General features: G+C 39.8%; 1 protein-coding gene across 2 annotated transcripts in view; it reads left to right on the plus strand.

The window, feature by feature from the left end:
• Window positions 1–27,139, plus strand: part of LOC114227992 (coiled-coil domain-containing protein 7-like) — a 245,064-nt gene that overhangs the window by 51,512 nt on the left and 166,413 nt on the right. For both annotated transcript variants that reach the window (XM_054716617.1, XM_054716618.1), the window contains exons 9-12: window positions 3,719–3,802; window positions 9,392–9,475; window positions 14,546–14,635; window positions 20,031–20,102. In XM_054716617.1, the coding sequence (XP_054572592.1) occupies window positions 3,719–3,802; window positions 9,392–9,475; window positions 14,546–14,635; window positions 20,031–20,102 (330 nt within the window). The remainder of the gene's footprint in view (window positions 1–3,718; window positions 3,803–9,391; window positions 9,476–14,545; window positions 14,636–20,030; window positions 20,103–27,139) is intronic.

Raw genomic sequence — 27,139 nt, forward strand, 5'->3', positions numbered from 1 at the left:
CCCCCACCCTGATGTGGGTGTGTTTGGCCTGCAAATTGCCCTAGACCTTCACCCAGGCTGGCACCGCTCCCCGCTCCCAAGGGGACCCCCACCCTGATGGAGGTGTGACCGGCCTGCAAACCACCCCAGGCCCCTCGCTCAGGCTGGCCCCACCCCACCCCCCAAAGGGACCCCCACCCTGATCCAGGACCCCCCTCAGGGCAGACCAGCTAGCCCCACCCATGCACCAGGGCCTCTATTCTATATTAATAAAAGGGTAATATGCTAATTATATCGGGAGATCTTTCAGACAAAGCCATGGTGGCAGGGCTGAGGCAGAAGCGGTTAGGGGCAATCAGGCCAGGTGGGGAGGGCAGTTGAGGGTGGGTGAGCAGGCCAGCAGGAGGGGGCAGTTGGGGGCAATCAGGCCAGCAGGGGAAGCGGTTTGGGATGATCAGGCCAGCAGGGGGGGAGTTGTGGGTGAGCAGGCCAGCATGGGGGGGGCAGTTGGGAGCAAGCAGGCTAGTGGCGGGGGTGCAGTTGGGGACAATCAGGCTGGCGGGGGGCAGTTGAAGGTGTGCAGGCCAGTGAGGGGGCAGTTGGGGGCAAGAAGGCCGGCTGGGGAGGCAGATGGGGCGAGCAGGCTAGCAGGCATAGTGGTTAGGAGCAATCAGTCAGGCAGGCAGGTGAGCGGTTAGGAGTCAGATTGCAAGAGGGATGTCCAACTGCAGGTGTAGGCCCGATCCCTTTAGCAGTTGGACATCCCCTGAGGGATCCCAGATTGGAGAAGGTGCAGGCTGGGCTGAGGGACCCCCCCAACCCCATGCATGAATTTCATGCACTGGGCTACTAGTACTTAATTAAACTGTATAGCAATCTCAAGTCTATATCTCCCAGAATTTATTTTGTATAAATCAGAGGCTTATACTAAAGGGTGACTATACTGATTGTGGCACAACCCTCTGATAACCATTGAATAGTCATTTAATATGGAAATATTGTAGAGTAATATGTTATATGTTTTTTAAAAAAAGATAGCTTAGGTAACTTCAAGAATGATAGGATTTTTTTAAAGGCTCAAAACCAATGGTAGGATTTTGTGAAAAAAAAAGAAAATTGTGCCTCTAAATAGATATAGGTTTCTCCACTACACACCGTTTTTGCACACAATGTTAAAGCCAATCTGCCCTTAAGGGTTATTCTCATTGTGTTTATGATTATCTAATTTTTTTTTGCTCCCTAAATTTAAATGAATTAATTCTTCTAATAGTATTTGTTGGAGGAAGATGAAGAAATAACACATGCCTACTAAGGTTGTCCTGTCATGTGTTGCTATAACTAAAGTTACTTTTGATGAATGTCATAAACTTACTGTGGCAAAGTTGTTCTTCCCAATCCAGTGTGTCTTTGTCTTTGCCAATGATGCCCCTTCTGGAATTCACCTCTGTTTAGATTGCTGTAGTGGTATGTTTCTACTGGCATGGTGAAAATCATGTGTTCAGTAATTTTGCCAAAACAAGGCTTCCAGTCTATCATTTTACATCCTGGCAAGTTTTCATGTCAGTTCCATTTGATGTGGAACAATTTATTTATTTATTTATTTATTTATTTATTTATTTATTTACTAGTGGCCTGGTGCACGAAATTCATGCACAGGGGAGAGGGGTGTCCCTCAGCCCGACCTGCACCCTCTCCAATCTGGGACCTACTTGAAGGATGTCCTACTGCCAGTTTACAGGGATTGGGCCTAAACTGGCAGTCAGACATCCCTCTCGTAATCCAGGACTGCTGTCTCCTAACTGCTCACCTGCCTGCCTACCTGCCTGATTGCCCCTAACCACTCTGCCTGCCAGCCTGCTTGCCCCCAACTGCCCCCGCCACCGGCCTGCTCACCCCCAACTTCCCCCTGTGCCAGTGTACTCGCCCCCAATTGCACCCCCTGCTGGCCTGCTCACCCCCACCTCCCCTCCCCACTGGCCTGCTCACCTCCAACTGCCCCCTTGCTGGCCTGCTCACTCCAAACTGCCCACACTGCTATCTTGATCACCTCCAACTGACCACCACTGATGTCCTGCTTGCCCCCAACTGGCCTCCCTGCTGGTCTGCTTACCCCTAACAGCCCCGCCCCCATCAGCCTGATCACTCACAACTGCCCTCCTCCTTGGCCTCTAACCGCCTCTACCTCAGCCCTGCTACCATGGCTTTGTCCAGAAGAACATCTGGAAGGTCTCCTGGAAAGTCTCCCAGTCTAATTAGCATATTACCCTTTTATTAGTATAGATAGAGGTCTGGTGCACAGGGGGGGGCCGGCTGGTTTGCCCTGAAGGGTGTCCTGGATCAGGGTGGGGGTTCCCTTGGGGGGTGGGGGCGGCCTGGGTGAGGGGCTGAGGGCCGTTTTCAGACTGGTCAAGTTGGGGGTCCTCACCCCATGGAAGTGTGGCCAGCCTGGGTGAGGAGCTGAGGGTTGTTTTCAGGCTGGCTACACCTCCCCCCACTTTTTTTTTTTTAGCTCCTCCCAGCTCCTCCTTTTTTCCTTTTTTTTTTTTTTTTTTTTTAGCACCTCCTTAAGTGGAGGCCAGGGCTGGTAGCTGGAAACAGGTATCTGGGATTTATTTATCTTCTATAATTGAAACTTTGTAGCCTTGAGCAGAGGCCAGGGCCAGCCAGGGCAGGTGGGAAGCATGGCTTCCTCCATTGCCAGGGGCAACCCAAGCCTCCTGCTTGCTCCAGCTCCATGGCCGCCACCATCTTTGCTGTTTTTTTTGCATACTTGCTCCTGATTGGCTGGTGGGTGTGACTGGTGGGTGTAGTGGAGGTATGGTCAATTTGCATGTTTCTCTTTTATTAGTGTAGATTTTCAGAAAACTTTACCCAGTACATGATGCTTCAGCAAGATACAAATTTTAAAACTAAATATTGTTATAGTTTTCTGTCATTGGGCCTAGAGAGTACTTTCCAAATCCACCAAAATGTGAAAAGCACCTCAAGACTCAAATGAAAAAGAACACAATACCAATGCTCACATTGCTGCAAATTAGCCATTTTCCCTCCCCAGCTATAAGGTATACATGCTTATAAGACTTGAGAGGGTGTAAGCTTTACCTCTGTCCACAAATTACCCGTTATTATTTTTCAATGCTAGCTAATGCCTAACTGCTTTACACTTGCATAATAAGAAAGAGAATGAGGACATGGATATATTCCAAAACAGTTCTAAGAATTTCTGCCTCTCAGTATGCTTCTGTGACTATGAAGACCATTGTTTGCAACCTGACCTGGGGAAAACTGTTTGAATCTGTCCAACTAGGTTTATCTTTGCAATAGAAATGTGTTTTTGTTATTGTTTTTACACAAGAAAGTTATGTTATTAAATTCAGCTCTTGAGGATGATTTGAATTTGCAAAAGAATTTGTATGTTATGAGAAAAGACCAAGTTAAGAAATTATGAGAACTCAGTTTGTGTTTGAATTATGTCATTAGTTGGATATGTCACCTTGGTCAAATCACTGAACATGTATGAGCCTCAGTACAATGAGACTTATGTGATGGCTAATGACTCCAGAAATTTTGAGGTGTTTATTTCAGACACACAGGTATTTCAGTTTAATCTTTTCCTGTAATAATAAGTCTTATATAAGGGGAGTGCTAGACAAAAAGACACTTATGCAGGTACATGCATCAATACATATATGTTAATATTTGCCTTACAAAACTGATTTTAAACTGCTTATTTCTATAGAGACTGGTACAGAATACTTACCTGATGATTTCAGAAGAGGTATAATAAAGGGGGAAGTCAAGACACAATCAATGCACCATGCTGGTAAGAACAAGAATATTTCAAGTTTATTTATGGTTCATTTATCTTCTCAGAGGTTTGTTTAAGTTTACACCTTCAATTGCCACAGTAACTATATGTTATTTGACATAATAAAACATCTCCATAATTTCTTCCTGTAATGAGTAGAACTCTAGCAGCTACCATCAGTGAGTAATTAGATACACACTATATGTTTTAGGACTCATCTTTTAAAAGTGATGTCACAAAACTCCAAACCTATTGTGAGCTTATAGTGTGCTTGATGTAAGCCTTTGAAATGCCATTTTACTCACTTTTTTTTCTCAAACCCAAATAGTTAGTTGCTTTGTATTTGCAAACACAGAAAAGCTACCTAATGAAAGGTATTAGAACAGGAATTTAAAAAATAGATATAATGTTGTTTATGAATACTCTCCATGAAATTACCAATAAGTATATTTCTAATATCTCAGGTGATGGTGCGACCTTTAGTTTGTTTTTTTGGGTTTTTTATAATAGAGTTTATAGTATAAATTATTGCTTCTTGTTCTGGCAGATCAGTGGCTAACACACTTTGTCACCATCTTTGACATGATAACAAAGGAAATAGGTAGGTTAAGGGAGCAATCAGGGAAGAAGACAGTAAAAGAGAGGTTTTCAAAACACCAGTCATCCAAAGGTGAGGTGTTCATGTCCAAGTTCATGCCCTCATAGGAACAACACTATAAGCTTGGCTCTGCTGGGAAGGACATTTCTGTAAAATATGATAGTCCAGCCTCATAAAGCAATAAATTACTATACACACAATGACAATAAGCCTTCAGATTTGCCACAATACATTGCCAAAAATATTGCGGGCTTTACCAAAAAATATATGAGACATGCAAAGGAACAGCAAGTGTGAACTCTGCACAGGAGAAAAGCAGATCACAAAAACACTTGTGTCTATCCCAGTTGTAGGTTTTTCAATAATTTATAAATATTTTAAGTAAAGAACTCCAAGTTTAAGAGAAAAAAAAGAATATAGCTGCAAGTTCTCATCAAATAAAAATGTCACTCAAGAGATAGAATGACATATGAAAAGAAAAACACTGATGATTTTGGCATTGTAATTCCAATAACTGTTAGTTAAAGTGCACTAGAGGGGCTCAGGAATATATTGGAATTGTTAGAAAAAAGAATCTCTACACTTAAAATAATGGGAAATGTAAAACTAAAATAGAAAAAAATGGGTCAGGGAAAGCATTGGGAGAAATAATGGTTGAGTATTTTCAAACATGTTCAATGATAAATATCAATCTGCATATCCAAACTCAATGAAATCTAAGTAGAATAAGTACAATGAAATCTACAATCAGGCCCATCTTGGTAAAAATTATGAAAGCAGAGAAAATAATAAAATCCACAAAGGGCAAACAACTTATCATGGAAAAGAGAAACTTGGTAAAATGAAGAGCTGCCTTGACATCACAAACTAGGGGCCAGAAGGGAGTGGGATGGCATATTCAAAAACCTAATAGAAAACACTGTCACCAAGAATTTTATACCTAGCCAAACTATCATGCAAAGTGACAATGACAAAAAGATATTCCCATTTTTTTTTTTTTTTTGTGGTAAGATTTTTTTTTCATTTTTTATTAAGATATTATATGTGTACATATCTTACCATTGCCCCCCACATCAAACTCCCATACATGCCCTCACCCCCCAGTGTTTTGCATCCATTGGTTATGCTTATATGCATGCATACAAGTCCTTTGGTTGATCTCTTATCTCCCCCACCTCTCCCTAACATTCCCGCTGTAATTTGACAGTCTGTCTGATGCTTTACTGTCTCTGTATCTATCTTCTTGTTCATCAGTTTATAATGTTCTTTATTATCCATAAATGAGTGAGATCATGTGGTATTTTTCTTTCATTGACTGACTTATTTCACTTAGCATAATGTTCTCCAATTCCATCCAGGTTGCTGCAAATGGTAAGAATTCCTTCTTTTTTATGGCAGCATAGTATTCCATTGTGTAGATGTACCATAATTTTCTGATCCAGCCATCTGCTGACGGTCACCTAGGCTGTTTCCAAATCTTAGCTATTGTAAATTGTGCTGCTATGAACATAGGGGTGCATATATCCTTTCTGATTGGTGTTTCTAGTTTTTTAGGATATATTCCTAAGAGTGGGATTACTGGGTCAAATGGGAGTTCCATTTTCAGTTTTTTGAGGAAACTCCATACTGTTCTCCACAGTGGCTGCACCAGTCTGCATTGCAACCAGCAGTGAATGAGGCTTCCTTTTTCTCCGCATCCTCTCCAACACTTGTCGTTTGTTGATTTGTTGATGATAGCCATTCTGACAGGTGTTTTGATTACTTCTCTCGGATAATTAGTGACTTTGAGCATGTTTTCATGTGTCTCTTGGCCTTCCTTCTGTCTTCTTTTGAAAAGATTCTATTTAGGTCTGTTGCCCATTTTTTTATTGGATCATTTATCTTCCTTTTATTAAGTTGCATAAGCTGCCTGTAGATGTTGGAGATTAAACATTTATCAGTGATAACATTTGCAAATATGTTCTCCCATATAGTGGGCTTTCTTATTGGTTTGTTGATGGTTTCTTTTGCTGTAAAAAAGCTTTTTATTTTGATGTAGTCCCATTTGTTTATTTTCTCTTTAGCTTCCATTGCCCTAGGGGCAGTATCAGTGAAGAAGTTCTTTCTGCCTATGTCTGAGATTTTGCTGCCTGTGGATTCCTCTAGTATTTTTATGGTTTCCCATCTTTTTTTTAAGTCCTCTATCCATTTTGAGTTTATTTTTATGTATGGTGTAAGTTGGTGATCTAGTTTCATTTATTTGCATGTATCTGTCCAATTTTCCCAACACCATTCATTGAAGAGACTGTCTTGACTCCATTGTATGTTCATGCCTCCTTTGTCAAATATTAATTGAGCATACTGGTTTGGGTCGATATCTGGATTCTCTATTCTATTCCCTTGATCTTTATGTCTGTTCATGTGCCAGTACCATGCTGTTTTGAGAACAGTGGCTTTGTAATATAGCTTGAAATCTGGTATTGAGATTCCCTCCTACTTTGTTCTTCTTTCTCAGGAATGCTGTGGCTATTCTTGGTCTTTTTTTATTCCAGATGAATTTTTGGAGAGTTCTTTCTAGGTCTGTGAAATATGCCGTTGGTATTTTAATGGGGAGTGCATTGAATCTATAGATTGCTTTGGGTAGTATGGACATTTTAATGATGTTGATTCTACCAATCCATGAACATGGTATGTTATTCCATCTGTTTACGTCTTCCTCTATCTCTTTTTTCAGTGTCCTGTAGTTTTCCATGTATAGGTCTTTTACCTCCTTAGTTAAGTTTATTCCTAGGTATCTTAATATTTTTGGTGTGATGGTAAATGGGATTGTTTTTTTTTAGTCTCTCTTTCTGTAAGTTCATCAGTGGTGTATAGAAAGGCCATAGATTTCTTGGCATTAATTTTGTATCCTGCTACATTGCCAAATTCATTTATTAAGTCTATTAGTTTTTTGATGGAGTCTTTCAGGTTTTTTATGTACAATATCATGTCCTCTGCAAATAAGGACAGCTTTACTTCTTCTTTTCCAATTTGGATGCTTTTTATTTCTTCTTCTTGTCTAATTGCAATGCCTAGTACTTCCAGTACTATGTCAAACAGATATTTCCATATTTCAAGAAACCAAAGAAACCAGAAATTTGTTTGCCAGCAGACCTGCCATAACAGTAACACTCAGGCAAATCGTTTATGTTGAAAGCAGACTGCATGAATTCATGTTCTGTCACCATAATTGATTCAAAAGACAATGCATAATCAAAATGCATATAATTGTATTGTTGTACCTATAAAATGTGTAAAAGGAATACAGTCCACTGTGGCAGCACAAAGGAGATGTGTAGGAGTCATAATGTATTTCAGTAAGATGTTACAGCAGATGTAACCTCAAAAGGGCAGTAGTAAATGAAGAGAACCCGGAATCATAAATAAGGAGACTAATATAAAAGGATATTGTAAATATATACTTTCACTTCTTTCTTCTCTTAGCTTCTTCAGAGGGCACACATTTATATAAAAATAGCATAACACATACCTGTATTCAGTACCGGCACCCCCCATTTTCTGCATTTTTAATTTTTGCGGTTTCTGTTATTCATGTTCAATCATTAATTGAATATATAAAATGTAAAGTTCCAGAAATAAATAATGCATAAGTTTTAAATTATGCACTATTTTGTGGAGTGTGGTGATTCTCATGCCATTCCCGTATTTGACACCCAGAACATAAATAATCCCTTTGTCTAGCATATACTAGTAAATGCTGAGTATGTTTCCTGCCCATTATCACTCAGCAGCCTTCTCCTTTATCAAATGGGTAAGCAGTGTCATGGTATTGCAGTGAAATATATTGGCGAATGTTGCCCAGTGTTGTGTTGCTCTAGCTCACAGGCCTCCCATTCTGAGTTAAAAAAACACTCTATTATTTCTTTTAGAAAATGTTTCTAATCAACTAATTAACATTTGTTCTGCCCAATATGAGCTATTGTTGATCATTTTGATAATGGTACCCCAGCTGGAACACTCTCTGTAAAGAAATTGGTGTGGTGCAGGTAGGCTGGCAGTCATAGTGCAATCTTTTGTATTTCTTCAGACATTTCTTCAAAGCAAGAAAGAGGTCTGTTGTGCAGTGTCAGGACCATGAGATGTTTCCAACTACACTTTCGGGGTCCAGTAGAACTGACTTCCAAAACTCCATACGTTGTTGGCCCCAAAGTCAATACTAATTTCTCTTTAGTATCTTTCATGCATTTTTTATCTCACTGGAAAAACTTAATAGTTGTCAATTATAGGAAAAATTTGGAGTCATATGAAAACTCCAGCAGAAATGAATCCAACCAGTACCTAGTACTGTAGCAAACTTAACCATTTCCTCCTTGCATGTCACAAGCTCTCCATGCCAAAGGATCCTCAGGAGATATTTTTCTCAATCCAGTCAATGTCTTCTTATTCTCTTAATCACTGGTATCTACATGGTTTACATTTACAGAACCTGAAGGGGAATTAACACTTTCCCTGGTGAGTCAAAGCATTTCTGCTCATGGTAAGTTTCTGTGACTAAACAGTCTGTGGTTTGCAACTTGTCTTGTGGCTAAAAAAAGAAAAAGAAACAAACAAGCAGTGAGGTTCTACTTCATGAGGTACATCCCTAAAGAATGAGTGTGCATTTAGTATCAGCCTGGAAGTAATTTTATTATCATAACTTCTCTGGGATTATTTCAATTTGCATAAGAGAGAATTTATATGGAATGAACACCACTTAAGGAATTATGTGGCATAGCTCTTAACATGTATATCAATTTTGTCATTATCTGGATATTTGGTTTTGGACAAGTCAGTAAAAGTCTCTGAAATCAACATAATATCGCTGATATCCTTGTTCCATCTGTTCCAATTTATATTTTTGTGAATCTATAATCCATGTTTTTTCAATATAATGCTTTTCTGTACAATAAAATATGCTAGTAACAAGCAGCATACACTCGCTCTTAGAAGATGATATGGTGGGTTTTAAAGTCTGTTTGTTTCTGTAGGGGCTAATGCAGAACGATCAACAGATGCAACTGCACGTGGTATAATAAAGGGACAATTCAAGACACAATCAATGGAGCTCCCTGGTAAGAAGTATTTTAAAAACAAAATATTTCCAGTTCATTTACCAACTTTTAAATTGAATTAAGTGTGAACTTAACAAACTTACCTATAGGTTACTATTGATAATCAGAATTGTGAACTGAGGGGTTTTTCCCGGGGTCATATCTTGTGATGCTGAAGAATCATCACTGTGAACCAGATGATTTAAGCAAAAGGGTGGAAAATTTATTGCAAGTAGATTCATACTCCCTGCCTGGGGAGGGTGCCCAAATAATAGGTTTCCAGTCAAGCTAGTAAGTCTAGGGATATATATGTGCTACAAGCCTCCTCTATATCTACCTGTGTTACCACCTGATTGATTCCCTCATTGTTCTTGCCCAGCAATGGACCTGAACTTTTCCTGTTCCTACAGGTCAGTACACCTTATTGCTGCAGGCCTTCCTTTGGTTTCGCAGGCCTCCCATTCTGAGTTAAAAAAACACTCTATTATTTCTGCATGTTTGGTTTCAAACTGCTCTGTCTACCCCTACCTATGTTCTATGTGCCTTTGTTTTTAATTGAACCCCTGCCATGTCTGCCTGCATGTCAAGCTAACTCCTCTCACTATTAAATGGAGAAGAATTTTGATGAAAAAACCTCCTTTAATTAGTTAACTTCTTTTGTGAAGTATAGGCATAATTTGAACATACTGTGGGTTTGGTTCCAGAGCATTGCAATACAGTGACTAGCACAAAAACAAATCACATGAAATTTTGGCTTTCCAAGAGTGTACAATAGTGATGAGTACACTATATTGTAGTCTACCCTTTGTGCAATTATATTTTATCTACAAAACAAAATAATACATATGTTTAATTAAAAATATTTTATGGCTTCAAACTGCTAATAATCATCTGAGCCTTCAGTGAGTTGTAATTTTGTTTCTCCATGTCAACAATAAGTTTGTTTTGCTACCTTATTTTCCTTGGGATCCCTAGCGTAGCACCTTTACTTTCCTTCCAAAACTTTTTCTCTGTGTACACAACCAGACTTACTGCCATAAGAGGCTTAGCATCAGGCCTATCTTGGATTTTACCATGCCTTGTTTACTAAACTTTATAATATCTAGCTTTTTGTTCAAGGCAGAGGTGAGAGACTATTCCTTTCCCTTGAAGACTTAGAGGCCAATGAGGGATTATTAATGGGCCTAATTTCAATATTGTTGTGTCGCAGGGACTAGGGAGGCCAAACGTATGGGAAAGAGAATGATGAGTGGAGCAGTTAGCTATAGCAAAACCTTTATTGGTGTAGTTTGTCATATTACATCGGCATGGTATGAGGAACTCTAAAACAATAATAATAGTAACATCAAATAACTGTGTTTGCATATCACTATAACAACTGCAGTACTAATGAAAATCTTAGAAATATTGTGCAAATTACCAACATGGGATTCAGAGACACAAAGTGAGCAAATGCTGTTGTAGCTAGGACCCCAATTATTTGCTTGATGTAAGGTTTACAAATATCTGCATTTTATAAAAAATATAATATTTGCAAACAGTAATGAAGGTATGATGATTATATTACATCACATAGATAGTATCTACCAAGAGATAAAAATTTATGTAAAAAAACAAATATAAATTCTGGAGTTCAAATTGAAAATGAGTAAAATTCACTAGAGGGTTGAAAGGAAGATTTGACAGCCCAAAGAAAGAACCAGCACACTCCAGGTACTGGGAATAACAGAAGGAGAGTAGAGAGAGAAATAAGCAATGAAAATATTTGAAGAAATAAAGCTGAAAATTTTGAGTGGTATTCAATGAAAGTTATTAATCCATATCCACATCTGAGCTGAATGCAATCTAAGTAGAATGCACACAAACTAATCCACAAGCAGGCCCACTATGCTGAAAATGTTGAAATATGGAGACATACAGAAGGTTTTGAGAAGAAGTGAGTCAAATGAGCAGGTGACTGACTGAGCATCAGAGACTATGGAGGCCAGAAGATATGGGGTATAATTGCCAAACTGCATAAGAGCAATCTGTCAACTAGGAATTCTTTCTCAGGGAAACTATTTTTCAAAAATGAAGGTGAGATAGACATTCTCAAATAAATAAAAAATGAGAGAATTCATTGTTCGCAGACCTGCTAGACAAGAACATCTTCTCACATGAATCCACACAAAAGAAATAAAAAGTAAACAAAAATTTAAAATATCACTCAAAATAATTTTTGAATTACAGAAGGTCATGAAAATGCATTTTTGGCTTTTTATTAATTGTTTTTATTTATTTATTTCATTTCTTTATTTTTTTTTTACTGGGCATTGCACTTTTTATTGTTTAAAGTATTACAAATAGAAGTACATATGTCTCCTTTTTTCCCCATTGACCTCCCCCTGGCTTCTTCTACCCCCTAGCATATGCCCTCCCCCCTCCTCCCAGTGTCTTTCTTCCATTGGTTATGCTTATATGCATGCATACAAGTCCTTCAGTTGATCTCTTACCTCACCCCAACCCTCCCCTGCCTTCCCGCTGGAGTTTGACAGTCTGTTCGATACTTCTTTGCCTCTGTATCTATTTTTGTTCATCCTATATAATAAAGAGGTAAAATGAAAATTGACCATCACTCCAACACACAGGATGGCCACCCCCATGTGGTCAAAGATGGCCATTCCCATGTGGACACAAGATGCGCTCCATAAGATGGCCTCCATAAGATGGCCAGTAGGGGAGGGCAGTTGTGGGCAATCAGGCCTGCAGGGGAAGGCAGTTGGGGGTGACCAGCCCTGCAGGGAAGGGCAATTGGGGGGTAACCAGGCCTGCAGGGGAAGGCAGTTGTGGGGAACCAGGCCATCAGGGGAGGGGAGTTGGGGGAAACCAGGCCTACAGAGGAGGGCAGTTAGAGGTGACCAGGCTGGCAGAGGAGGGCAGTCAGGGGAAGGCAGTTTGGAGCAATCAGACCTGCAGGGGAGGGCAGTCGGAAGTGACCAGACCTGCAAGGGAGGGCAGTTGGGGGGATGAGGCCTGCAGGGGAGGACAATTGGAGGGACCAGGCCTCCAGGGGAAGGCTGTTGGGGGGGACCAGGCCTGCAGGGGAGGGCAGTTGGGGGGGACCAGGCTGGCAGAGGAGGGCAGTTAGGGGAGATCAGGTTGGCAAGGGAGGGAAGTTAGGGGTGACTGGGCCAGCAAGGGAGGGCAATTGGGGGCAACCAGGCCTACTGGAGAGGGCAGTAGGGGGTGACCAGGCTGGCAGGGAAAGGCAGTTAGGGGCAACCAGGCTGGAAAGGGAGGGCAGTTAGGGGTGACCGGTAGGGAAGCAGTTAGGCATCGATTAGGCTGGCAGGGGAGTGGTTAGGGGTGATCAGGCTGGCAGGCAGAAGTGGTTAGGGGTGATCAGTCTGGCAGGCAGAAGTGGTTAGGGGCAATCAGGCAGGCGAGCATTTGGGAGCCAGCAGTCCTGGATTGTGAGAGGGATATCCAACTGCCCAGTGGGATTGGGCCTAAACGGGCAGTCGGACATCCCTCGAGGGGTCCCAGATTGGAGAGGGTGCAAGCTGGGCTTAGGGACACACACCTCCATACACAAATTTCATGCACTGGGCTTCTAGTTATATATATTTTTAAATAGCTTAGGTAACTTAAAAAAGAATAAGAATTTTTTAAAGACTCGAAAGCAATGGTAGGATTTTGTGAAATAAAAGTATGCCTCTTAATAGATTATAAGTTTCTCCCACACATATCTTTTTTGCTCACAGTATTAAAGCCAGTCTGTCCACAAGGGCTATTCTTATTGCCTTTCTGATTATATAAATTGTTTTGTTCTCTATTCAAATGAATTAATTCTTCTAATTGTATTTGTTGCAGGAATACCAAGGAATAACATGTGTTTGCTAAGGTTGTGCTGTCATGTGTTGTTATAACTGATATCACTTTCACAAATGTCATAATTTATTGTGGCAAAGTTGTTCTGCCCAACCCAGTGTGTCTTTTTCTTTGCTAAAGATGCCCTTTCTGGACTTCACCTCTGCTTAGATTGCTATGGTGGTATGTTTGTACTGTCATGGTGATATTCATATTCATGCCAAAACAAGGCTTCCAGTCTATGATGTCTGCATCATGTAAAGTTTCCGTCTCAGTTCCATTTGCATTGAAACCATTATTATTATTATTATTATTATTATTATCATCCCAGAAAAATTTACCCAGTAGGTGATGCAGTGTCACCATTCTAATTATTCTTTCTGCAAGATGCAGGTTTTAAAACTAAATTTCACTATAGTTTTTCTGTCACTGGACCTGGAGAGTAAATTACAAATCCAGCAAAAGGGAAAAAATCACCTAAAGACTCAAATGGAAAGGGACACAATACTAATGCTCACATGAATGCAAATTACCTATTTTCCCTCTCCAGCTAGAAGATCTACATGCTTATAAGACTTGAGAGGGTATTAGCTTTACATATGACCACAAATTACCTGCCATTAGTTTCCAATGCTAGCTATTCCCTAACTGTTTTACATTTATATGACAAAAATATGGTGAGGTCATGGATATATCCATAGTCAGGTTTAAGAATTTCTGCTTCACAGTTGGATTCTTGACTATGATGATAATTGTTTTCAACCTGAGCAGTGGAAAACTGTTTTGACCTGCGCAACTAGATTTATCCTTGCAATAGACATGTGGGTTTTTTTTTTTTTTTTTACACCTGAAGGTTATGTTATTAAGATAAACTCTCTGGGATATTTAATTACACAGAATTTTTATGTTATGAGAAAATACCCTGTAAAGAATTATGATATATCAGTCTGTAATTGGAGTTTGTTATTAGGTATATATGTTACCTTGGTCAAACCACTGAATATGTGTAAGCCTCAGAACAATAAGTCTTATCTAATGGTTAATCACTCTAAGGATTCAAAGGTACTTATTTCAGAAACATAGATATTTCAGTATAATCCTTTTCCTGTGATAAAAATTCTAATAAGGAGAGCACTAGCTTTTTTTTTTTTTTTACACACAGAAACCAAGAGACACACACATCAACACACATAGTTTAATATTTGCCTTACAAAACTGATTTATAACTGTTTATTTTTATAGCATCTGATACAGAATACTTACCGGGCGATTTCAGAAGAGGTAAAATAAAAGGGGAAGCCAAGAAACTATCAATGCAAATGCACTATCCTGGTAAGAACAAGAATATTTCAAGTCTATTTATGGTTTATTTATCTTCTCAGAAGTTTATTTAAGTTTACACTTTCAATGACCACAGTAACTAAATGTTATTTGACATAATAAACTATCTCCATAATTTCTTCTTATAATGAGTAGAACTCTAGCAGTTACCATCAATGGGTAATTAGATACATAATATATGTTTTAGGACTCATCTCTTTAAAGTCATCCACAAAAGTCCACTGCTCTTGTGAGCTTGACACATGCTTGATGGAAGCCTTTAAAATGACATTTTGCTCACTTTCTTTATCAGACACAATTCATTAGTTGCTTTGTATTTACAAATGCAGAAAAGCTACCTTATGAAGGGATTAGAATTGGAATTTAGAAAAAAATATTTTCCATTGTTTATTAATCCCCTCCACGTGATTATACTATCAGCCAAATATCTAATATTTCAGGTTGTGTAGTATCCTTTAGGGTTTTTTTTTTAATGCAGATTAGAGTATAGCTTACTGCTTCTTATCTTGGCCGACCAGTGTTTAACATACTTTGTCATGATCTTTGAGATGGTACCAAAGGAATTAAGCAAGTCAAGGGAGCAATCAGGGAAGGAGACAGTAAAACAGAGGCTTTCAAAACACCAGTCATCCAAAGGTGTTAGTGTCCATGCCCTCACAGGTACAATACTAGAAGCATGACGCTGCAGGGAAGGGCACTTCAGTAAAATAAGATATAGTCCTTTTTCATCACTCAATAAATAACCAGGCACACAATGACAACAAGCTTCCCAATTTGGGGAAGAGGGCAGACACAGTACTCAGATTTGCTACAATACATTGCCTAAAATGCTGAGGTTTTACCACAGAATATAAGAGACATGCAAAGGAACAGCAAATGTGAACTCTACAAAAGAGAAAATCAGACCCCCAAAACTCTTTTTGTTTATTCTAATTGGAGGCATTTCTATCCTATATAATAAAGAGGTAATATGGAAATTGACCATCACTCCCTCACAAGATGGTTACCTATGACCAGGCCGGCATGAGGGTTAGTGAGGGATGACCAAATGACTGAACAGCAGGCTGCGTGGGGTGACCAGGCTGGCAGGGAGGTTAGTGAGGGACGACCAAACAACTGAACAGCAGGCTGCATGGGCAACCAGACTGGTGGGGTCCCGTGAGAGGTGACCAGGCCAGCAGAGGGAGTAGTTGGGAGCAACTAGGCCAGCAGGGGGGAGGACAGTTGGGGGCAACCTGGCTGGCAGCAGGGGACAGTTAGGGATGACCAGGCTGGTGGGGGGGAAGTTAGGGGCAACCAGGCAGGCAGGTAGGTGAACGATTAGGAGCCAGTGGTCCAGGATTGTGAGAGGGATGTCTGACTGCTGGTTTAGGCCAGGTCCCTGGGATTGGGCCTAAACCAGCAGTCGGACATCCCCTGAGTGGTCTTGGATTGGAGAGGGTGCAGGCTTGGCTGAGAAGACCCACCCCCTTCCTGTGCATGAATTTTGTGGACTGGGCCTCTAGTAATATATAAATATTTTAAATACACAATCCCATTTTTTAAAAGAGAAAAATAACATAGCAGCCAAGTTTTCATTGAATAAAAATATGAACAAAGTGACAAATATATGAAAATATAAACACTGAAAAAGTTATTAGAATGGCATTTTAAAGAATTCCATCAAGCATATTCCAAGATCATAATAGCATTGTATTTTTGTGGATCAGTTTAAAGAAATGAGTTCTAAAAATGTTGGCATTGGAATTCCAATAACTGTAAGGTAAAATGCTCTAGAGGAGCTCAGGAATAGATTGGTATTGTCATAAGACAGAATCTCCAAACTTAAAACAATGGGAACTGTGAACATAGAGTAGAGAGAAAAGGAGCATGAAAAGCATTGGAAGAAATAATGGTTGAAATATTTCTAACATATTCGATGATAAATATCAATGTGTCCATCCAAGATCAATGAAATCTAAGTAGATTAAGTACAATTAAATCTACAACCAGACCCATCTTGGTAAAAATTATGAAGGCAGAGAAAACCACAACACCCACAAAGGGCAAACAGCTCATCATGGAAAATAGAAACCTGGTAAGATGAAGAGCTGCCTTGACATCACAAACTGTCAGGGCCAGAGGGAATGGGATGGCATACTCAGAGTGCTAATAGAAAACACTGTCACCAAGAATGTTATATATACCCAACCTATCTTTCAAAGTGAAGGTGACAAAAATATATTCCCAAATTTCAAAAAGCAAAACAAAACAAACAAAAGGGATCTGTTTGCCAGCAGACCTACCTTAACAGTAGCAGTCAAGCATATTGTTCATGTTGAAAGCAATTTTACCTCAGGCAATAATTTGATTCCCTCCTTTAATATAGCATGGGTTCAAGGAATTAAGTAATTCTAAAAGACTGCATGAATGCATGTTTTGCTTCTGTAGTTGATTTAAAAGGTAATTGCTTAATCAAAATGTATATCATTGTATTGTTGTGCCTATAAAATGTGGAAAAGGAATATATTCCACTATGGCAGCACAAAGGATAAGTGTGGGAGTCTCAATGTATTTCAGTAAGATGCTTTAGCAGATTTAACCACAAATGTGCAGGAGCAAATGAAGAAAACCCAGAATCATAAATAAGGAGACTAATATAAAAGAACATTGTAAATATATACTATACTTTCTGTTCATTCTCTTAATTTCTTCAGAGGACATACAGTTATATAAAAACTAGAGGCATGATGCATGAAAATTCATGCACTGGAGGAGGGGTCCCTCAGCCCAGCCTGCCCCGCTCACAGTCCTGGAGTCCTCAGGGGTGAGAGGCGACCTGGCACTCAGGGGAAGGTGATGCCCCATCACACCTCTGCTGCTGCCACTGCTGGCAGCACAAGCCTTGGCTGGCCCTGGTTACCTGAGCCTTGAGTTGGCCCTGGGCAGCTGGGAGGCTGAAGGGACTGGGGGACTCTGCAGGCAGGTGCATGGAGCGGCTGGGTCTGCCTGGGGGCAGGCCCAACCTTGCCGAATGCTTACAGCCCCAGCAAGGCTGAGGGGACTGGGCGCCGCCATCTTGTGGCTGTAGGCACCGCCATCTTTGAGGGCAGGGAAGTCAATTAGCATATTCCCTCCTTATTGGCTGTGGGTGTTGCCATCTTTGTGATGGCATGAGGGTCAATTAGTATATTCCCTCTCTATTAGATAGGATAATTATAACACATAATATAGACATATTCAACACCATTGTTCCCTATTGTTTGCAGTTTTAATTGGTCCAGTTTCTGTTATTCATGGTCAATCACACACACAAAAAAATCAAATGGAAAATTCCAGAAATAAATAATTCATATTTTTTAAATTATGCACTATTCTGTGGAGCATGGTGAATCTCATTCCATTCCCCTAAGTCTTGCCCAGAACATGAATAATCCCTTTCTCCAGCTTATACCCATTGAGTACACTATCTGCCTTTTTGTCACTCAGTAGTCTTTTAGGTTATTACATGAGTAAGCACTGTCATGGTATCACATGGTGTCTTTTGAAATCTGTTTGTAATGCAGTGCTTGTATTTAAGTAAACATGATTTTACTTCATACTGGCACCAATAGACAAGAATAATGATGCTGGCAATTTGGATGTGCCAAAGGAAAACCAAAAATTTTATCATAAATAAGTATGTATAGGAACAGTCATAATATATTTAGGGTTTGGTACAATCCACAATTCAAGCATCCTTCCACTGGGGGATCTTGGAATGGATCCCTCAATAATAAGGTGAGTCTGCTGTGTAATAATAATACAAAAAGGAGAAAGAGGTAAAAGAACTATATTGGATAAGCTGTTCAAGATCTCTCTGGAAATTATTTAGAATCTATTTGATGTAGATTCTAAAATGATCAATGTTGGTAGTTACACAACTTTGAATATAAATTTTAAAAACTCATTGAATTTCACACTATATATATGAAAAATGTATTGTATACTATACATTTGCTAAAATAGATATCTGAACTACAAATAGTAAGAGAATAAGGAAGATTTAAAGCAATGGAAAGATATGAGAAGAAAGTTTTGATTCTTACCATATTATAAATTTCTCCCCTCAAATGCTATTTTGATTACCTCCCATTTATCTTAGTATACTTTATGTACTTGATTCTTCAGTCTTGGTGTTTCTTACTTATACCTATTGGAGAAAGACCAGAGCAGGTGAAATATATTGGCTATAATGTTGCCGAGTGCTGTGTTTAATCATTCACAAAATCTTTCTAATCAATTAGTGAAGATTTGTTCTGCATAAAAATGACCTATTTGTTTGGTTTGTTATTGATACCCCAGCTGGGACACTCTCCGTAAAAAAGGTGGTATGGTATGTGCTGACTGGCAGAGTCATAATGTGACTTTTTATAACTTTTCATGGGTTCAGGCATTTCATCAAAGCAAGAGGTCTGCTGTGCAGTGTTAGGACCCTGAGATGTTTCCAACTACACTTGCAGGGTCACTAGAACTTACTTCCAAAACCCCATAAGCTGTTGGTCCTGAGATCCACTCTAGTTCACCAGTCAAATTTATCCCTTTCAAAGTACTAATTTCTTTTTAATACCTCTCATGCATTTTTATGTCACTGGACAAACTTAATAGTTGTTAATTATAAGAAAAACAATCATATGAAAACTCCAGAGGAAATGGATCCAAGCAGTACCGTGGTACTAATGCAAACTTAACCATTTCCTCCTTATATGTCACAAGCTCCCCATGCCAAAGGATCCTCAGGAAGCATTTTTCTCAATCCAATCAATGTCTTTTTGTTCTCTTGATCACTGACATCTATATGGTTTACAGTTATAAAACCTAAAGGGAAATTAAAATTTTTCCTATTGAGTCAAGTATTTCTGTGACTATACAATCTATTCTTTGCAACTTGCCCTATGGTAAGAATCAAACTGACAAACAGTGTAGTTCTACTTCATGAGGTACATCCCTAAAAAAAGAGTGCACATTTAATATAAGCCTGGAAGTAAGTTTATTATCATAACTTCTCTGGGATGATTTCAATTTGCATAAGAGAGAATTTGTATGGAATAAGCACTGTTTGAGGAATTATGTGGCATAACTCCTAAAATGATTTCACTTTTGTCATTTTCTATATATTTGATTTTGGATAAGTCATTAAACATCTCTGAACATCAGCATAATATGGCTGATATCCTTGCTCCATCTATTCTAACTTAAGTTTTTGTGAATCTGCAACCCAGATATTTCAATATAATGCTTTTCTTAAAAGCAAAACACATGCTAGTTACACCCAATATACACACACTCATGGAAACATATATTCTTATGTAAATTATTTATATGTAAATGATCATATGGTGTCTTTTGAAATCTGTTTGTAATGCAGAAAGCCCAGCAGATACAATTGCACATGGAACAATAAAGGGACAACTCAAGCCACAATCAATGGAACTCCCTGGTAAGAAGAAGAATTTATAAAATCTTATATTTCAGGTTCATTTATCCTCTTTTGAGTTGAATTAAGTGTGTATATTTAAGAACAAAAGTATCTAAGGGTTATTATTACATAGAGAAAAAGATTGATGCATACCCTCCTTTAATAAGTTAAATTCTTACATTGAATACAGGCATTCTTTGGAGATACTTTGTGTTTGTTTCCAGAGCATTGCTATAGAGTGACTATCACAAAAAGCAAGTCACATGAAATTGTTAGTTTCCAAGAGTATATAAATGTGATAATTACTCTATATTGTAGTCTACCCTGTGTGCAATTATATTTTTTATACAAAAGAAAGCAATGCACATCTTTAATTTAAAATACTTTATGGCTAGACTGGTAATAATCATCTGATCCATCAGTGAATTGTAATCTTTTTGCTGATGGAGAGTCTTACCTCAATGTTGATGGCTGCTGATGCATCAGAGTGGTGGTTGCTGAAAGTGGGGGTAGTTGTGGCAATTTCTTAAAATAAGACAACAAGTTTGCCACATCTATTGACCCTTCCTTTCATGGATGAGTTCTGTGTAGATAGCAAGGCTGTTTGGTGTCATTATACCCACAGTATAACTTATCTTAAAATTGGAGTAGTACTCTCAAACAACTTTATTTTATTTTGATATTTTTATGTATCCAATTGATTGAGGTGACATTGGTCAACATGAACTTATATGTTTCAGATGTGAGTTTCTATATTACAAGATCTTTATATTGCACTGTTTGCCCACCACCCAAGGTCAGATCTTCTCCTGCCACCTTATATTAGGACCTCTCCCCCGCCCCCATTCCCTAACACTCTGCCAACCATCACACTGCTGTTTGTGTTCACGAGTTTCAGTTTTATAACCCACATATGAGTGTAATCATATGGTTTTTAGCTTTTTCTGACTGACTTATTTCACTTAGCATAATATTCTCAAGGTCTATCCATGTTGTTGCAAATGGCACTTTCTTGTGGCTTAGTAGTATTCCACTGTGTATGTGCACCACATCTTCTTTATCCAGTCCACTCTCATGGGACACTGTGTTTTGTTTCATTTTTTCCATGTCTTGGCCACCATGAATAATGTTGCAATGAACATAGATGTGCACTCTCTTTGTGAGTATATGATTTCAAGATTTTCGGGTATATACATAGGAGAGGGATTGCTGGGTCATATGGTAGCTCTACTCTTAATTTTTTGAGGAATTGCCAGAGTGCTTTCCATAGTTGTTATATCTGTCTACATTCCCACCAGCAGTGAATGAAGGTTCCCTTTTTTCCACAATCTCTCCAACACTTACTATTGCTTGTGTTGTTGATAATGGCCACTCTAACAAGTATAAAGTGATATCTCATTGTAGTTTTGATTTGCATTTCCCTAATGTGATGTTGAAAATCTTGTCATATATCTATTGTATGTTTGTACAACTCCTTGGGAGAGGTGTATTTTCAGGTTCTCTGCCCACTTTTTGATTGAGTTATTTGTTTGGTGTTGAAATTTATTAATTCTTTACATATTTTGGAAATTTTTTGGAGCTACTGTTTGCAAATATCATCTCCCATTTGGTTGGCTGCCTCTTTGTTTTGTTGTCAGTTTCTTTTGCTGTGCAGAAGCTTTTTAGTTTGATATAGTCTCATTTATTTTATTTTATTTTTATTACTTATTTTTAATTTTTTAATTCTAAATTATTACATATGAATCCTTTTTTCCCTATTGACCTCTCCCCATGTGTTCCCACCCCCCACAGCACATGCCCTCACCTCCCCCACTGACTGTATCCATAGGTTATGCTTATATGCATATAATTTCTTTGGTTGATCTCTCACCCTCCCCCACACAGTGCCCCCTCCTCCCTACACACACACAGGTTGGATGTTCCCCCTGAGGTTGGATATTCTGTTCGATGCTTCTATGTCTCTGGATCTATTTTAGTGCATCAGTTTATGTTGTTCATTATATTCCACATATGAGTGAGATCATGTGATATTTTTTGCCTTTACTTCCCTTGCCTTTGGGATCAAGGTTATAAAATGTTCTCTGTGACCAAGGTCCATAAGTTTGGTACCTATATTTTCTTCTATGTAACTTGTTGTTTTGGGTCTTATATTTAGGTCTCTGATCCATTTTTAATTAATTGTTGTACATGTGGACAAACTGTAGTCCAGTTTCATTTGTTTGCATATGGCTTTCCAGTTTTCTCCAGCAGCATTTATTGAAGAAAACCTTTACTCCATTGTGTATTTCTGCCTCCTTTGCTGAAAATTATTTGTCCATATACATTTGGTTCCATTCTGTTCCATTGCTCTGTGTGTCTATTTCTCTGTCAGTATAATGCTATTTTGATTATCATTGCTCTGTAGTATAATTTGAAATCAGGTAGCATACCTCCAACTTTGTTCTTTTTTTTCAGGATTGCTTTGGCTATTTGGGTTCTTTTGTGATTCCAAAAGAATCTGATGATTTCTCTTTCTATTTCTTTAAAAAATGCCATTGAGATTTTTATGGGGATTGCATTAAATCTGTATATTGCTTTGGGTAATGTGGCCATTTTAACTATGTTGATTCTTCTAATCCATGAACATGGGATACTTTTGCATTTTGCTGTGTGTTCTTCAATCTTTTTGAATAATGCTTTATAATTTTCAGTATATAGGTCTTTAACATTCTTTGCTAAGTTTATTCCTAGGTATTTTATCCTTTGGTTGCAATTGCAAAAGGAATTGTTTTGTTCATTTCTTTTTCTGAAGTTTTGTTGTTAGTATACAGAAAGACAATAGAATTTTGCACATTAATTTTGTATCCTGCAATTTGACTGTATTTGTTTATTGTTTCTAATAGTTTTTTGGTGGGGTCTTTAGGGTTTTCTATATACAGAATCATGTCATCTGCAAAAAGTGACAGTTTGACTTATTCCTTCCCTAGTTAGATGCCTTTATTTCTTTCTCTTGCCTTATTGCTCTGGCTAGGACTGACCATACTATCTCTACAAATAAAAGGATAATATGCAAATTGGTCAGGACACCCTCACAGTAATGACCAAACAACAGGCTGCATGGGGTGACCAGGCCAGCAGGGGAGTTAGTGAGGGACGACCAAATGACTGAATAGCAGGCTGCGTGGGGTGACCAGGCTGGCAGGGGGGGTCAGTGATGGACAACCAAATGACTGAACACAGGCTGCATGGAGCGACCAGACTGGCAGGGAGGCAGTGAGGGGCGACCAGGCTGGCAGGGGGAGCAGTTGGGGGCAACCAAGCCGGTGGGGGGCAGTTGGGGGTGATCAAGGCCAGCAGTGGGGCAGTTAGGGGCTATCAGGCAGGCAGGTAGAGGCAGTTAGAGGTAATCAGGCTGGGGGGGCCAGATAGGGGCAATCAGGCAGGCAGGCAGGTGAGCAATTAGGAGCCAGTGGTCCCAGATTGTAAGAATGTCTGACTGCCGGTTTAGGCCCAATCCCCTGGGCCTAAACCGGCAGTCAGACATCCCCTGATGGGTCCCAGATTGGAGAGGGTGCAGGCTGAGGGGAACTCCCCATGCATGAAATTTGTACACTGGGCCTCTAGTCCTATATAATAAAAGCCTAATATGCTAAGTGTCTGGTCATCCAGTCATCAGTTCAACCAATCCTATCTAATAAAAGAGTAATATGCAAATTGAACATACCTCCACTACACCCACAAGCCATGCCCACAAGCCAGTCAGGAGCGAGTATGCAAATTAACCCAACCAAGATGGCTGCAGCCACAGAGAGAGCAGGAGGGAGGCTTGGGTTTCACCAGCGATGGAGGAAGCCAAGCTTTCCACACACCCTGACCTGCCTTGGCCTCCACTTAAGGCTACAAAGTTTCAATTATAGAAGATAAATAAATCCTAACAGAAATGGCTGCCACCACTGAGCAAGCAGAAGACTTGGCTCTGCTCCAGGCTACAAAGTTTCAATTGTAGAAGATAAATAAATCCCAGATATCAGGGCCTCTGCTTGGGTTGCCAGGGGGCGTGGCTGGCCTGCAAACCACCACAGGCCCCTCTCCCAGGCTGCTCCATGCCCCAAGGGAACCCCCACCCTGATCTGGCACACCCTTCAGGGCAAACCAGCTGGCCCCCACCCATGCACCAGGCCTCTATCCTATCTAATAAAAGTAATATGCAGATTGACCATCACTCCAACACACAAGATGGCTGCCCCCATGTGGTCAAAGATCCTGCCCCCATGTGGACACAAGATGGCCACCACAAGATGGCCAGCAGGGGAGGGCAGTTGGGAGGGACCAGGCCTGCAAGGGAGGGCAGTAGTGGGCGATCAGGCCAGCAGGGGAGGGAAGTTGGAAGGGACCAGGCCTGCAAGGGGGGACAGTTGGGGAAAATCAAGCCTGCAGGGGAAGGCAGTTAGGGGTGACCAGGATGGCAGAGGAGGGAAGTTGGGGGTGACTGGGCCTGCAGGGAAAGGAAGTTTGGAGGGACCCAGGCCTGCAGGGGAGAGCAGTTGGGGGGACCAGGCCTGCAGGGGAGGGCTATTAGGAGTGACCAGGCCTGCAGGGGAGGGCAGTTGGGGGTGACCAGGCCTGCAGGGGAGGGCAGTTAGGGGCAAACACACTGGCAGGGGAGCAGTTAGGCATCAATCAGGCTGGCAGGGGAGTGGTTAGGGGTGATCAGGCTGGCAGGCAGAAGCAGGTTAGGGGCAATCAGGAAGGCAGTCAGGCGAGCAGTTGGGAGCCAGCAGTCCTGGGTTGTGAGAGGGATGTCTGACTGCCCGTTTAGGCCCGATCCTAACGACATCCCTCAAGGGTTCCCAGATTGGAGAGGGTGCAGGCTGGGCTGAGTGAAACCCTTCCATGCACAAATTTCGTGCACCAGGCTTCTAGTCAAAGTATAATATGCTAATGATATGCTAAGGCCACACAACCACTTGCTATTATGTGCACTGACCACCAGGGTACATACTCTCTGACTGGTAAGTTAGCTTGCTGCTGGGGTCCAGCCAATCGAGACTGAGCAAGATGGGCTGGACATGCCCTGGAGCCCTCATGCGGTCCCTCCCTGGCTGGCCAATCTCGCGCATCCCTCCATAGTCCTGATTGTCCACCAGTGGGGTCTTTTGGCCTGGCCTGAGCGCTCTTGTAATCTGGGACCCCTCAGGCCAGTTTCAGAAGGCCAGTATTGGCCTGATCCTGCAGGCCAGGCCAAGTGACCCACTGGTGCACGAATTCACACACCTGGCCTCTAGTGTTGAATAAGAGTGGTGAGAGTGGACATCCTTGTTTTGTTCCTGATCTTAGAGGAATATCTTTCTGTTTTTCAATATTGATTATGATAAATGCTGAGGGTCTATCATATATGGCCTTTATTATGTTAAGGTACTTTCCTTCTATTCCTATTTTATTGAATGTTTTAATCATAAATGGGTATTTTATCTTATCAAAAGCTTTGTCTGCATCTATTGATAAGATCATATAATTTTTATCCTTTCTTTGGTTAATGTGGTGTATTACATTGATTGATTTGTGTATGTTGAAACATCCTTGTGTCCCTGGAATGAGCCCCATTTGATCATGATGTATTTTTTTTTATAATTCTATTTTCTAGTATTTTGTTTAGGATTTTTACATCTGTATTCATCAGAGATATTGATCTGTAGTTTACTTTTGTGTGTGTTATCTTTGGCAGGTTTTATCATCAGGGTTATATTGACCTCTTAGAATGTGTTAGGAAGTATTGCCTTTTCTTCAAAATTTTTTGTAGGAGTTTAAGAAGGATAGGTTTTAAATCTTTGAATATTTGGTAGAATTCACTGTTGAAGCCATCTGGTTCTATACTTTTGTTTTTTGGGAGGTTTTTGATGGTTTCAATTTCTTCACTGATGATCAGTCTATTTAGATTTTCTAATTCTTCATGATTTAGTCTAGGAAGGTTATATACTTCTAGAAACTTATCTACTTCTTCAAGATTTTTGAATTGATGGCATAAAGTCTTTTTTTAAAAAATATATTTTATTGATTTTTTACAGAGAGGAAGAGAGAGGGATAGAGAGTTAGAAACATCGATGAGAGAGAAACATCGATCAGCTGCCTCTTGCACACCCCCTACTGGGGATGTGCCCGCAACCAAGGTACATGCCCTTGACTGGAATCGAACCTGGGACCCTTGAGTCCGAAGGCTGACGCTCTATCCACTGAGCCAAACCGGTTTCGGCTGTTGGCATAAAGTCTTTAATAATATTCTAGTATGATCCTTAGTTTATCTGTGATTCTGTGGTAACTTCTCTCTCATTTCTGACTTTTATTATATATATATTTTTTCCCTTAGTGAATCTAACCTGGGGTTTGTCAATTTTATTAATATTTTCAAAGAACCACTTCTTTGTTTTATTGATTTTTATATAGTCTTTTTGTTCTTTATTTCATTTAATTCTGCTCTAATTTTTATTATTTATTTTCTTCTACTGACTTTGGGTTGCTTTTATTCTTTTTCTAGTACTTTAAGATGTGATGTTAGGTTCTTAATGTGGGATTTCTCTTGTTTCCTGAGATAGGCCTATAATGATATGAACTCCCCTCTTATTACTGATTTCACTGCATCCTAGAGGTTTTGATATGTTGTATTGTCATTCTCATTTGTCTCTATATCTTTTGCCGCTTCTTTATAAGCTAAGTTTAGGTAATGTTCTAAAGCTTTGTTGTCATGTCAACAATCTTCACAGCATCTTTTATAAGAGTAGATTCCATATCAAGAAATCACTTTCTTTGATGATCCATAAGAAGATGCTCCTATTCATTAAAGCTTTATCATGAAATCACAACAGCAATTCAGGATCAAGTTCTTCAGGCTCCACTTACTATTCTAGTTCTTCTGGCTATTTCCATCACCTCACCAGTTATTTTCTTGATAGAAAACTTGAACTTTTAAAAGTTATTCAGGAGTGTCTGAATCAATTTCTTTCAAATTCCTGTTATTATTGATATATTTACCTCTCCCGTGAATCACAGGTTTTGTTAATGGCATAGATCATAGTGGTTCATTT

This window comes from Eptesicus fuscus, chromosome 5 (assembly GCF_027574615.1).
Source record: "Eptesicus fuscus isolate TK198812 chromosome 5, DD_ASM_mEF_20220401, whole genome shotgun sequence".
In the NCBI taxonomy this organism is placed as follows: domain Eukaryota; kingdom Metazoa; phylum Chordata; class Mammalia; order Chiroptera; family Vespertilionidae; genus Eptesicus; species Eptesicus fuscus.